The sequence below is a fragment of the Saccoglossus kowalevskii genome, chromosome 19 (genome assembly GCF_978046115.1).
Source record: "Saccoglossus kowalevskii chromosome 19, keSacKowa6.1, whole genome shotgun sequence".
NCBI classification, from domain to species: domain Eukaryota; kingdom Metazoa; phylum Hemichordata; class Enteropneusta; family Harrimaniidae; genus Saccoglossus; species Saccoglossus kowalevskii.
Genome location: NC_140659.1, coordinates 7,234,778 through 7,250,740, shown reverse-complemented (window position 1 = coordinate 7,250,740; position 15,963 = coordinate 7,234,778). Strand labels below are relative to the sequence as shown.

Below are 15,963 nucleotides of genomic sequence, written 5' to 3'. Positions count from 1 at the left end.
TGGGTTCTAAGGACATCTGTCGGTATACTGTAAATGTATTAATTATTCACTGGGGTTTATTTTCGCTGATAAGAAAAATCCACTAAATTACATCTATGTGAACATGTAAAATAACAATAGAACTCATTGTTTCCTTGACAAATTTGTGAAATTAAAACACAGTGCATATCCTTAAAACATCAAAATAGTAAAAATAAATGGTTTTACAGTATGTGTCGGATTTTGTAACAATTCACAAAACAAAACCTGCATAATTGAAAGCATATTTTTTCAAAAATTGTGTTCAGCACCTGCAGCAAGTAGGCCTATTTGGTCCAAAATTAGCATCGCAATTACAAAAAACTCCATAAAGTGTAAATACGTATCCATAGAAGAAAGTTCTTGAAGCATATTGCATTTTCTCTTGTATAAAAAACAAACCACTATTTTTGTTTGATAGATCTGTCTGTATGTAGTAATTGTGTAAAAAGTATTCGAAAGTGTAAAAATAATATATACCATTTAAATAATATCGTAATACATTTTTGTACTTCAAAGAATGCCCAAGTAGTATATGTGAATACACCTTATCTAAGTGACCCTGTTATTACATATCCAACTCATTGTTGAATGAAAACTCTCACAATATTTTGTGAAAATCTTTTTTTTTGTCTTAAAGCCTGTCGCATGAAGAAATGTGAAGCCACTGTCACAAACGAGATAAAATTGTGCGATTACCACAACTCATGATGGGGAGTAAAGACCAGCAGGCTTTTAGCCAGCTACCTATCAACCTTGTCATTTTAGACTGGTACTCCACATTTCAGACAGATAAAAAAATTAATTTTACAGACAAAATTTCTATAAACCAGTTCAATTATAATCGAAAATTACCAGTAAATTACATAATAACCTTAAATAATCTACTAAAAATTGATCGTAAGGCTGTGGTTATAATCTTGGTACTGCTATCTTTCATTTTGATAAAGTTTCAGACAGACACTTTCTATTTTCTGACTGGTGAACCAGTCGAGCCATAAAAATGTAGCACACATGATGTAACCAATGTTATATTTGTAGTCTTCTAGTTTCATTCTAGTTTCAAATCCCACTTGTTGATTGGGGCTTTCTCACAATGCAGCTGACAGTGCATACCTAAATCAATTCATTGCAAAACTTGTCGGGCGAGATGCAAATCATAGGTGTGTTAGTTAAGTTGAATTGTCTAGTTAGACATCAAAATGTTTTCTATAATTATTTCATTTGCTGCATTATTTCTGTGCAGCAATAGCTCTGATGTTTAGTTTAGTTTAGATTATTCGTATTCATATTATATCATATTCTTATGACGTTATTATCATGATCAGTGATTGGTTTTAGAACCGACCTATCACAACTTGAGTTTCATGTCATGTGACACTGGAGATCCTCAGGCCATTGTTATCGTTATTATTATTTGTTGATGTTTCCCGTTTTGTAGTTCAATAAATGTCAATCCTGACATGAAACTTGCCGACTTCGTTAATTGTTCCGACCTATAGTATACAGTGGCTATACTTCGAGCCAAATCACAGCCACATATCAAACCCCAAAATGTTCATAAGCCACATTGAGGCAACAAAATTTATTTATTGATTATATTATAGTTTATGTAAAATTTTTCTTGCAGACAACTGTTTGTTTGAAGCATTCGGCATATCAAGTAATAGTAATATTATAAATGCAACAATTATGATGTAACAGTAAGATATCTGTCAATAGCTGATAAGTACCAAGGATTTCATCATGCCACAAAATCACATGTTGAATATTCTGTTAGACAGTTGAACTATATCACATATTCAATATTAGATGTGAAGCATATACTGTTATAGTGAATGAGTTGTGACGTATGTAGATGCCAGACCTAAACAACGATAACAACACGCATTCAAGTCAGAAGTCCCATGGGGCAGACGTCTACCATATGTGCAGATGGCCTGACTCCCTTGTTTTAAGATTGGTCTGAGATGCACACTAGATATTTGTTACTTGCCGTTAGATTCCTTCCAATTCTAAATTGATAGGATGACTATTCTACTCATGTTGCAATTACCTGGAGCTGAATTTGTAATACATTTTTCATCACAAACAAATGCTAAATATGGCAGGTTTCAATTCGTATAACCCGTGAATGTCGCAACTTTCAGATTTTTGGCCAATTTACTCATTGAAAGGGTTTAAAATTTTGTCAAACAATACTGTACAGTAAAATCTGTGGTGGTCCATTTGTGATTCAGTGTAGTACGAACTCGCATTTAAACCTGCTGTTAACTTCAATAACTTTGTAAACAGAACTGTTTTATCAGGCTCATTGGTGAGACAGTTTCCTCTGCACTAGCATTAGCTTGATCAGTTGGGGAGCAGAACAATAAAGCTACTACTCTGACCCCCACATAAAGAGTCTTTAGTGTCAACTATTATCCCAGTTTCCCACACATTTAAAAACAAGGTTTCCATGGTTATTTTACAAGGCCACTATAGTCATTGTGCAGCATGCCATTTAAATTTCTTGTAAACACATTTTGCATGCGTTATATACGTTGTCTCTATGGGTTCCATATCGAACATGACTTAGTGCGACTGTAGCATTTCAAGTTAACTGTATTCTGTCTAATGGTCAATGTCAGTGTCATGACATGACACCACAGTACTGCCAGTCATAGTTCTCGTGTTTAAATTCTCTACATAGTCAGGACTCCAGTTGTGCTGTGACCTCAATATAGCAACAACAAAGTCATGATTGGGAGTTTTTGGATTGTACTTTAACTCTTACCCCAAAAAAGTATGAAAATGAATCCTTTCATAGTTTCTGAATATTGAATATCACAAGATTGAATCTGTAAATTATGGCAACGTCGACGAGTAATCAATTCCCTAAACTTTTAATGTTGACCAAACTTGGTTGAAAGCCTTTCAACATTGAATAACTTGGCTAAAAATCAAATTTACTGCATTTGTGATTTGTACTGGTCGTAATCATGCTGGCACAATGCACCATTTATTGACCAAGTTATTTATTTTCACTACAATAAATCCCATCATGCAACTAAACATAACTATTAACCTGGGAAGTACGTAATGTACGATATTCTCATCTATGCAGTAGTAACATGAGTAGAATCATCATTGTTGCAACACAAGAGTACGGTGTGCATTCAGAGAGTTGAGCTAAATTACCCTGGTAATGAGAAACGCATGTCTAACCTAGGGACACTTAATATAAGGCACAAATCCCAGTATAAAATCCACACCTAATCAATTTTTAATTGAATTAATTAAAGTCTTGAAAGAAATTTATACACATAATAGTTTCTCCTAAACTACAGGTATATACTAAGCTATGTTAAACTTATTTCGAATGAAACAATTCAAGTTTCTGAATAAAAAAAATACAAGTTAAACAGTACTTTAATCAAAATAAAACAATTAGTGTCAAAAAATCCTGTGACTGGCATGCCTATGCTACAAGTAGTTTAAATGTAACAGATTGTGTTAGCATTTTTGTGTACTAGTAGGGACTCCTGATGAGAAAATGAACTGGAACATATTTGTTGTACAAATGTGATCTTTTTTTGTACTTGGATTTGGTTCTTTTCTAATATTGGGGGTCCGGTAAGCAGAATATTTGGTCAACTCTATCCTTAGTTTAAAAAGCATGCACCACCACTCATTAGGATCTGTTTAAGTACTGTGAAGTATATTATTTTCACTGAAAAGGCTTTTTCCATGTTTTGTATGGAATTTCTTTTCATGGATTCGATTGTAAAATGGGAAAAGAATATATTAACTGGATTTTATTTTCACTGAATCATCCCCTCAGTGAAAATAAATTCCAACTGAAAGTGAAACATGGTTTTAAACTCAAGTTGGAATCAGATTTTGTTGGTTACTACTGAAGTTCACATAGCATGGTGTTACATACGCCTGGGGTTAGAGAAACCTGATCAAAATTTGTCGGTCTGTTTTTCCAAAAATGCTTCTGATGTTTCATTGTAAGATTGAGTTACTGTTTAATAACAAACATATAAAATTTTCCAATATAAAAAATTTAAATTTGTCTCCTGCACTTAGTTTTGCTGAAGCTTTTTGTGAACTAAGCATTCTCGGTGATCTGGTTGAGTTTACCACTTATCTAAAAGTGTAAGTACTTGTAAACCATAACATATTTGTGTGTTTGGATGTTAGTGATGTTAATCTGAATTACGCAAGGTTGATCAATATAGTTTAACAATCAAGCCATGGGTCAAAGCTTGATGCACAGGGGTTCTCACATGAGAATTAACACGTTCTGTGGTCTATTGGAACAGCTGTATATTTACAAATGGGTCTGTCATGTCACCATTTGCCTCATTTAAATTCTGTCGAAATCTCCTCCTGAAGAATATAGGGTTCCTGCTATTAACATTAGGCTGTAATGTGAAACAGTGGTTTTCTTTGTGTGTCGCTCCATTTGTAAAATTGAAAAAAACACGTCTACTGCGTTACTATCCTTTCTGCAATCGCAACAAATTGAATCCAGAATTGTTATTGTGGCGGGCTAAATTCCTTTAGAGAAGGATGCAACAAAGACTGGTTTTGTCGGGGATACTGACATTGACACTAAAGCAACAAATATTCCCTAAGGCACTTAATGTACGTCTGTTCGGTTAGGGCCAAGACTATCTGTACTCCGTGAGAACCTTGCAGTCTCAATGCTTGAAGCACTCTATAATGAAATTCAGCGTGATCAACTCAGTAAAAAAACAAGTTTTGTTTATTTTTCAATAACACTTTTGCACCCGATTCCTCAGACATATAACTTTAGTGCAAAGACATGTAAGACTTCATGTAAGTGAAGTATGTGTTCGATTATAGTGCAATAATTTCTGTCTGCATCAGTTTTGATTATAGTGCGATATTTTCTGTCTGCATCAGTTTTGATTATAGCACGATATTTTCTGTCTGCATCAGTTTTGATTATAGTGCGATATTTTCTGTCTGCATCAGTTTTGATTATAGCACGATATTTTCTGTCTGCATCAGTTTTGATTATAGTGCAATATTTTCTGTCTGCATCAGTTTTGATAAGATAGTGCGATATTTTCTGTCTGCATCAGTTTTGATTTTAGTACGATATTTTCTGTCTGCATCAGTTTTGATTATAGTACGATATTTTCTGTCTGCATCAGTTTTGATTATAGTACGATATTTTATGTCTGCATCAGTTTTGATTATAGTGCGATATTTTCTGTCTGCATCAGTTTTGATTATAGTGCAATAATTTCTATCTGCATCAGTTTTAATTATATTGCGATATTTTCTGTCTGCATCAGTTTTGGTGTACTGTAAAATACTTTATTTTAGCCGGAATTTTTGCTGAAAAGATTTTTTGTGTTTTTTGTATGAAGTATATTTTCACTGATTTTTGATGAGTGTAAACTTTAGGAAAAAAGGTATATTCGCTGGATTTTATTTTCAATGAATCATTCCTTCAGTGAAAATAGTATTTTACAGTACCCCGGTAACCCTAGTACTTTCATATATAACGACATGAATTTCTAAACATTATTTATAACTAGTCCTGTGGTAAAATTTCCAATGAGGCTCATTTTTCATGTTTTCAGTTTTTGTCCTAAAATATATTTCGTACAGGTTAAAAAAAACCAAACATATATGTCAATGACTCGATTATGTAGCACATTTAAAACAATAAAAGGTTTAATTTTTTTGGATCAATTTTGTAAATATTCTCTCGGGTTGGCAAGATGTACAAGTATATTGTACGAGAAGAGATGAAACGTGTGTGCTCTGGTATTTACTCTCCATCCTGCTGTTGAGATTTGTAAACAATAAACATTTCCAAGTCTCTAGTATGAATTACTAACAGATTAAATTTTTATGAATTATATACCACTTGTCAGTAAGAATAATTTGCCAATCTTCTGCTTCATTTTGTCTTTGTTACAATACACTTTTACTATATTTGGTGCAATAGGGAAGGTGTACTGAGTTGGTTCTCAATATTTGTGCCTGAAATCTAGGAGAGAGAAAACTACCTAACAGCAGTTTGGTAGATGATGTAAAGCTGCTACCCAATCATGTTCATTAGAAATAGAGAAGGGTAGACATATCCAACTCCAAAACACCCTTAGAAAACAAAGCCTGTAAATGTTTATATGAAGTGATGTTCAGATATTTAAATATATTATGAGTTCAAGAGAAGACATGATAATAAGCCAAGCCAAAGTGAATTTACAATGCCCTACCCTGTAATTGTGTATGTTTTGTGATTCTGTCGTACAAACAAAATTACCAATATGTGTGATCGTTAGGTGTCGTGAAAGTAATGTACACTTAAAAAAATTAGATGATAATTGTCTATTACCGGATGGTGTTGATTAAAGTTGATTACAAGTTATAAAGCCAATAGCTGAGATTTCATTTTTGTCACGGTTATTCACTTTTAAATAGGAGTTAGAAATCAGGGTGGCTGGCTGGAAGATCTGTTTGAAAAAAATTGCAAGCTAAACACGAGGGGAAAAAAATTGCATGCTTGGTGTTGCAGAGAAAACTTTACATTCTGGATTAAAATTACAATGGATAACAAAAGATAGATTAAATTTGTCAACAACATAAACAATAGTGTCCCATGATTCTTTGGTGCAATCCATGGGATTGAGCGGTTCCCCTTTAACCTTTTTACCATCAGTTCCCTCTTTTTATCACAAATTCACAAAATAGTCCAGTTTATAGTCTGCACTCCATCAGAAGCTTGGAACAAAAATAACCAAATTTGTTGAGTAAAAACTGAAAATTTACTCAAATTTTGTCCAGAAATATTGAAGAATATAAGAAACAAGTGTAGAAATATTTGGGCAAGAAAGTCTGGTGGTGAAAAGGTTAGGGTGGAAATTTAAGCTTTTATTGTGATATTTATATGGATTCAGCTGAGAGAGTTACCATTTAATACTTTGTTTGAAGGCTGGAACATGGTTCTCTGTAAATATTGTATTCACATCATCAAATTTTGTCTTCAGACATTACACTACACCACAGCACTTAACGCTAACATTTTGGATTTCTATTTTGGCTCTTCACCATTATTCTCTACAAGATTCCCCTCCTCGATTTCAAATGAGCCATCCCTTAGCAACCTAAACATTGTGGAGAGCCAATCTTTTTGATACTGTCAAAATTCTAATTTTGTTATTATCTTTATAAAAATACACTAAATTTCATAAAGGCATGAGTGGTAAGGAATATAAAATAATCCATGTTTTGACTGAATATTAAGTGTAGATTTAGATATGATTTTTAAATTATAATTTTTTTTTATAAATTTTGAACTGGTTGCTGTAAAACTATTCAGTTCTCATTGCTATGGAAATGACTCAAACTTTTTGATAATTTTGCAGTAATTGACATTTTTCTTAAGTCATTGATTCACGTCCTAAGAAAGGCTAGGGAAAGTATCCCTACAAAATTGTCCCCTAGATGTGTTGATGGTCAAAATAAGTCGTATTTCAATGATCCAGCTTAGAATATAACTTTTCTTTTTCTCTCACAAGTGATCACTTGTTTCAAGTTTAGCCTTATTTCTCCACTACCTATATTACATGTGTTACATGAAAACTGTGACATGGACCCCAATAGTCTTTCTCCTTGAAACGTCAAAACATTGATTTCAACTGTGATTGTATTCTTTTGATTAATGACATTACCACATCCTTAGTTGTGAGTCACAATGGGGCTGATTGCTCTCCAAGATCAGCTCACAAAAGGATGGAATCTTAATACCTTGTCTCTGAGATAAAGGAAAGAATAGAAGCTATCTGTAATTTGTGTCCATTCTCAAGTTGTTTTATTTTAGTCTTCAACTTTTAGTAGCTGCAGACAAAATCTGACAAAGCAGAATTTATTGACTTTGCAGAATCCTTGTAAAAGTTCGCAAAGATCAGAGGTTGAAATAGACATATGTTTAGTTTCAAATTTATCTTGTGTTAGGGCTGATCCATTTAAAGATGGAAAGGGAGGATTAAAGTATTTTTCAAGCAAAAAAGAGAAAATTCGGTGAGAGTTGTGTATGATAATATAGTAACTGATGGTATAAAAAATTATTGTAAAATCTGTATTAGAAGCGCATCCTTAATAGAAGTCGCACCCATTCTTTTTTTCAAATTGAGAACCCAAAATTCACAATTTCTCGTATGTGTAGATGCTCTAATAGAAGCTGTATCCCCTTTGCGGCATTGTACCAATTTAACACAAGTTACATCTTCTATTACAGATTTTACAGTAATCACCCAATTGGTGTGAGAAAACCACACAATTATTTTAGCTCCGCTGACGACTTAGTCACACAGAGCTTATCATACATCTACGAGTGATTGTCTGTCATCGTTGTTCGTTTCAACTTTTTACTTTTTTGACTTCTTGAAAACTACAAGCCTGAATGCTTTGATACTTGGTGTGTATGTACCTTGGGTAGACCTCTTTTAGATTTGTTCATTTCGTGATAATATCTTCAATTATCTAATTTTGATGAATGTTTTTGTCATTTATGGTAAAAAGTGATATTTTCAATTTTTTGTTGAGAACCGCAGTGTATCTCAGCCGACAGGCTGCTTGTTTTCTCAAATAGTGTACCATTCTTTCCCGTTGATTCTGTCAACTGTTCCGTTGGTCCATGTAACCATGATATTGGTACAATGCAAATAAATGGAGCATTATTTGAGGAACAAAAACATGTGCCATGCATGACTGTCTCGTTCGATCTCAACACCCATTCGCATTTAAAGCCCATTAGCAAAACCTCTTTGCTCAATAAATCAGGAATTCAAAAATCTGCTTGTCCCTCAAATTTTAATGTTGGACTGCCATGCCTAGTACCGGTAATACATCTGTATATTAGTTTTCTTAGAACCCCCAACGAATTAGGTTAAACATGTGTGCTCATGTAAATATCAAAATACCTTCATGCATTTGATTCTCCTTAGTAAAAAAAAAAATTGCAATACAGCTTTGGAATCTGCTTCTTGGATATTTGGAACTTAAAATAAGCTGGCATACAATATCTGTTGGGTACCGGATTGCTCCAGAGAATATGATTCTGAACCGTGTAACATATTTTCCAAACATTACTGCAGATTGTTTGTTTTAAATTTCACATGGGTCAAAAACTGCCTTACAATGTTAGTACAGTAAGTTCAGTTGAGACAAACTTTTAAAATCTTGCCCCTCAGACATGGTGTTTTACTGCAAGACAATTGGATGCCGCAGGACAAAGTAACTGAGTTTGAGGTCATTATCTGTTATCACAGATCAGACTTTGAGTGTAACGGCTAAATAAATCAAGTCTGTTTCAAAAGCCGGAAATTGAGTCTGAGTGCCTTTAACACCTACAGTAGATTTTAAAGAGGCAGGGATCAAAATTAGGAAAGCCCAACTAGGAGCCCAAGGTCCACCCATTCCTTAGTATTAGTAACTAATTTGTGGATGCTTCTCATCACGACTTCCTGTTCAAAGAACCTCATTCATTCTCTTGGTCTTGCATAATAAGGGTGGTATTTGTCAAGCAATGTTGTATTCAATATTGGTTCGTATATAAGAGGTGTAAAATGTATTTATCTGTTTCAAGCACTTCACTTTAAACAAAAATAAAACCCATATAATTTTTTCATTATTTTCCAAAAACTTTGATCAAGATTTGTAGCCAATAGTAAGTTATGTTTTTTTGGTTCAAAATTATCAAAAAATATAGAAAAGTACATAAAAAGAACAAAATATTGCTCCTAAATTTTGCTGAGAAAAATGATAGTGCTCAAAGGGTTTGCAATGACTTTCTAGGTCACGTTTTTCACAGGGGTGGCATTTGTCCCAGGGGGGTGTGGTCTTTGTTTGTGTAATTGTGGTGATGGATGTTTCATAGTGGTGACCTCTGAAGTGAAATATATTTATTCAAACAATTTCACCTGAATATAAAATGCAATAGAAGTCGGGTGAATATAGATTTTTTTGTTGAATATACTAAATCTTAGACCCTAAGGTCTATAAAGTTAAAGGGGAGTGGTCATGGCACAGCACATGTTCAAATGTCATGTAAACAATGTATTTATATAATAATAATAATAACTTTATTGACATTCATTTTGAACAGAGCATAGTGAAATACTATTCTAAGAAAAAAAAAAGAAGAGATGAAAATAAATATACTGTTGACACTGGTTTAGAAAATGGCACTTTCGTTAAAATAATGTTCGTTAATGTGTTGTGTTATTCACAATGAGTCCCATATCGAAAGACCATCAAAGCACTTCCTAAACATTTCTAGTAAATCTTTTCATGCAGTACATTGTTTGCTTGTCTATACTTTATTTCTTGCTCCTCAATTACAACTGTGTAAACCAAATTTGTTCATCTTGTCAGTGCAATTGAAATGAGCAGCCATGAAATGATAAGTGTTTGGTTCAAGTTGTACTCTTGGATTAGACTTGCATTATTTTTTATTTTATTATTTAAAGAGAGTAGCCTGGAATCAAACCATCAAACGAATTGCCATTACATTTGTAAATTACAAGTTTTTTTAAGAAGTACCCCATGGTTGACCAAGTGAATAAAAATAATTCCATTTAGCTGGCCATTATCGGTAGCCTGTAACCAGTCATGAATAACTTTGCACAAGACTGTCTCGCATGAGTGAACTTTGTGAAACCCAGACTATGAATCAATACAATACATAAAAGTATATATAGACATGCTTTTCAAGTAATTTGGAAAGTATTTGAAGTTCAGAAACTATAGTATGAAGTTACCTTGATCTTGATAATGAGACAGACATATGCAAAGGATGAAGCCTAGCTAATACCTGGTATAGAGCAATTGCATGCTCATATGGAAGTAACTTATTGAGTGATTTCAATCAATTTTGGAGATTTTGCATTATTCCTGTTAGGGTGAGTGTAAATTGGTAATGCATGGAAATTGGAGAAAAATATACGACTTGTATTCAATTGCTCAACATTTTCCAATAACTAACTTATCACCACTTGTACTGTAACTGGGTTAGACAAGATATCATGTATTTTGAGGATGGTATAAAATCCTGTGAAAATAGCATTTTTCCTATATTTCACATTCAACTCATCAAAAATCTTCATACAAAACGGCCAAAATGTTTTTTTAATGTAAATTAATTTCAGCTAAAATAAAGAATTTGACAATAGTCTGTAGTTATGTTTCGATGTGTATCCTAAAGCTAACATTTAACCGATACTGGACTTAGTGGTTAGCAGTTTGACAGGAAATATGATTGAGGTTATCCAAATATGGGGTCTGTATTTCATGTGGGTGTTACCCAGACAGGTAATTCATGTCTATAGGAGACTGGTTGTGATGTCTGTAATCTAATCCTATCCTGTAAAGAGTGGCAGACAGTCTTTTGTTTGCCTTTATTTAATAAAGTACGTCTACCTGTGTACTATATCTATACACAAAATTCGACCACTGCCCTTTGTGCGCCAAAGTCAACTTTTGTCAACATTCACAATTTATACCCCCACATAATTTTTCCAAGAATTTATCAAGACTTGTAGAGAAATAGCAATTATGTCCATTTGATATCAAATTATCAAAAAAATATATATAAAAAAATACATAAAAACATTTCTTTGTTAATTTTTTGGGGCCGAATGGACACTCGTATTCCATTGGCTACAGGTTTTTATCTGAATTTTTATAAATAAATAAAAAAATTAAGCGGTTTACATTTCGTGAAAAGTGACAAACGTTGACACACCCAAATTTCTTACAATTTGTGTTGTGGCTGCTGTTGATAGTTCATGTGTACTTTTAATTCAACATGCCGATACAGGCCTGGTCCATAGCGTTTGGAAAATCCTTTGAAAGTCTTTGGATTTTTTGAGGTCTGGAAAGTTTTTGAGTTGTTGTAAAAAAAATCTTTGAAAATTTCTTTATAGTTATTAATTCATTTTAGAAAGGCCAGTTTTCTTCAGGGAACTACCATGTCCTCAGAACTTTGATGAGCTTTGGTGATGATGTTGGCCTGAATTAAGGATCAAAATGTCTTGGGGGGGGGGGGTGCCAGAAAGTTTGGCAAAAGGTCTGGAAAACTCTTGGAAATCAACCTTCATTACACCTTCCCCTTCCACTATTTCACAAAAATAACCATGATGGACGTATGATACTATATTATGTCTACTATTGATACTCTTTGGGTGCCATAATTTTCCCTCCAAAATTTGTGTGTTCCATTTTGCTTATTTTTTATCATTTTTCTATAATTTTTTTAATCATTTTAGACCAAATTGACATAATTGTCTATGGGTTACAAGTCTTTATCAAGATCTTGGGAAAATTCTTTGAAATACAACATTTTTTTTTAATGACAAAAATTTACTTTGGCACTGAAAGATGAACATAGCTTTGCTGGTATTGAAAATTTATGATTGGTAAATGAACGATGAGTCAGCAATCAAAGTGTTCGCAATACTAAATCTTCTTGTTCTTTTATTTTCAAAATACTTTCAGTGTTTGACGTTAATTTTTAAACCTACTTGTCCAAAATGTTTCTTGTATATTTCTTAGTCTGTTAAGGCAAGTGAGTTTAATGGCCACCAGTAACATAATGGTGGTTGCATCAGACTTGTGATCGGTAGACCCAAGTTCAAGTGTAAATCCTATTTTGGGTTTAACATTCAAAAGTGTCAAACCCCCTACCCTGGCGAGTGCACCACTGACTCGAAGGTTAAGTGCATGCTTTGAGGTTTACATGTGCTTGTGTTCAACTGGGCCTGTTTGATGCCAGCATAGCGCATATAGCGCATTAAATTGCCATTTATGTTAGGAAGACTGTCATGCAGCCCTGTCACGTAGACCCAAAATAGAATACGTCTCTGTGGCAAAACGCTCTATTTCAGTACTGGCACCTGCAAATTGCACATTAAAAAAGCCAGGAGAGACAACGTTGGCAATCAATGTCTGGAACTGTTTGTCTTGCACAAAAATATGAAAAAAATGTTATTATTCAGTTTTCAGAATGGTAATTTTACTCTCCTCAGGCTATAAGACTACCTTTAGCGACCAGTCATGAACTGGCTTGAACTGGCTTAAAACTATTATGTATCTTTCTTACAGGAGGAGTTGTTTTAATGCTTTTTAGCTCCGCTGTCGACTTTGTCGAGCGGAGCTTATCATATGAGTGATTGTCCGTCTCCGTCGTCGTCGTCGTCCGTGTCAATGTTTTACTTTTTCGACTTCTTCTTGAAAACTACAAGCCTGAATGCTTTGATACTTGGTGTATATGTACCTTGGGTAGACCTCTCTCAGATTTGTTCATTTCATGATGATATCTTCAATTTTCTAATTTTGGTGAATATTTTTGTCATTTTTAGTAAAGTGATATTTTCGACTTCTTGTTAAAAACTGTAAGTCCAATTGCTTTGATATTTACATATATAGGTACTACATGTCGACCTCTCTCAGATTTGTTCATTTTGTAATGATATCTTCAATTCTCTAATTTTGGTGAATATTTTTGAAATTTTTGGTAAAAAGTGATATTTTCGACCTCTTGTTGAAAACCGCAAGTCCAATTGCTTTGATTTTACATATATACCCGGTAGGTACTACATGTGGACCTCTCTCAGATTTGTTCATTTCATGATGATATCTTCTGTTCTTTAATTGCCATGTGCATTGCTAACAGCAGAGCTATCTCAGCCGACAGGCTGCTTGTTTAATTAATATTCTGTTTTTGTAGATTAGTGTATTTTTATTCCTTCCTTTTTAGTGTATTAATATTGTTTACTTTCAGATTATCTGTAACCATTCCCATTCCCAGGGAGTGAGTATGTGTAAATCAATAAACAAACAAACAAATAAAAGTACAGGGATTTTTAAAAATGAGCATCTCAAACCATGCAAACATGAACATTATTTTCCCAAAGATTCTACGTAATACCACACTATAGCAGTTTATTTTTGCAAAATGGTCAAAAGGGAAGTAAAAAAAACGAACCTACTAAATCGCATTGACATAGGGTCACAGAAACATTCATTTACATGTACCAATGTTTATATCTTGTCATCAGTGTGTTCACATAACAAACTATCGACACAGCCTCAACATAAATTGTAATAAATTTGGATGCAAGGTTAAAACCTTTGAGCACTATAGTAAATTGTTGTCACTTTGTACAAACTAATCTTTTTCCCTTTTCCCTCCTCAAAAATTAATTAAAACCTTTAGCCAATAGCAAATTATGTCCTTCTGGTGGAAAATTAATGAAGAAAATTCGAGATAATTGTTCAATACTGATGATAGAAAAATTCAGTCATATAATAAGAGTTAGATTGGTATTTGTATGATATAATTATGATATTATTATATTAATTTTTTTTTTCTTTTTCTGATCACCAGGCCAAAGAATGGCAAGAAACCTATGATAAAGGTAAGATGCATAATATTATCTGTTGACATCGGCTGGTGTGCAAATTAGAAAAAAAATTCTTATTTTTAACTATTTGGACATCAAAAGCAACTTGTTGTCACCCTTCCTAAAATAAATTGTACATTTACATATAATTTTGATCAAAATCACTAGACAATTTAATCCATCTGTTTACAATTCTATAAGAGAAAAATATAAAATTGCAGAATGTTGCGTTAATAACGTGGGAAATCAAGGGGTTAATTACATTCAAGTCTATATAAATTGGCATAAAGCAATGTTTTCATGATAATCAACCTTTGATTCAAGTGTAAACACAAGTCTGTAAAACAACTCTGGTTTCAGTCATGCCTGTAAGTTTGTACGACCGATTACCGATTCAACAACAACCAGGAATCGCTAGTATTTCCTTCCTGTTTGTAACCAGATCAGATGCTAGCGTACATTTGCACTTGACCTCATCAACCCCAAAGTGACCTGGAACAAAATACAAAACACTTTGTTGGACCCTTTCATGCTTTAATTGGCCTGGTTTACTTATACAAACCTTCAGGCGTAACTGTTTTAAATCCTTTTCAGTAATTCTCATTTCCTTCAAGGTGGTCGAGTATCAGTTTCTTTCTCCATTTCATCTTTTTACTTTCTGATTGTGGTGTCTGTTGCATAAATAATGTGTTCAATCTTTTCAAGTCCAGTGTCAAATTTTTGTACACTTAATCAAAGTTATCCATTTTGTATCTCCTATTTTTAGTGTGTTGTACAAATATTAGAGAAGAAATGTTAGAATTTCAACATCAATTTGTTCAGTTCAAATTTTAGATGGTTGTAGTTGTATAGATTTTTTTAATGCTAGAGTCGATAAAGGAAAGATATTTCTAGTTTACTTCCCGAAAAGTTTAATCGTAACTAAGTAAGATCAGCTGCTGAGTGAGAAAGATTAATATCCTTACATCACAAACAACATTGGGAATTTTGGCATTACTGTTCCTGCCACCACTGTTGGCTGGCTGAATTAATTAAATCCTAAAAGCTTGGTCATTAGAAACTTAGGTCGGTTGACTTAGAGGTAAAAAATGTGCACACTCACGACAGAAAAAATTCGAAAGAACAACACAGTAACATTATTCTCAAAAAATCTTGGAACTCGGTGGGGGACAAAAATAACTTTAATAATCTTCCCACCCACAGTTTCTAATGGTCAGTCCCTAAATAATGAATCTGCATATTTCATGTATCTTATTGATTTGGTGCTTGGTGTCCTACATGCTGTCAAAGGTCAGGCTTCAGGTCACAGACTTTGTATGGTTTATTTGATTACACTTGGGAGTAAACCATTTGAAATTTGGGGGTGGGTTGGCTTGAACTATTTGAGGGGGTGAAAACAAGTTTTCAAACTGACGAAAACAAATCTAGCTGCAATGAACTTGCATGTTATCAGTTTGCTCCAAACTACCACTAAAATGCCACTATCATTAAATCTTCCAATCTCTCAAAA

At 33.5% G+C, this 15,963-nt stretch overlaps 1 protein-coding gene across 1 annotated transcript in view; it reads left to right on the top strand.

The window, feature by feature from the left end:
• Positions 1 to 15,963, top strand: part of LOC100366916 (SPARC-like) — a 37,422-nt gene that overhangs the window by 1,129 nt on the left and 20,330 nt on the right. The window contains exon 3 of the mRNA XM_006817776.3: positions 14,438 to 14,468. Coding sequence (XP_006817839.1) covers positions 14,438 to 14,468 — 31 coding nt within the window. The remainder of the gene's footprint in view (positions 1 to 14,437; positions 14,469 to 15,963) is intronic.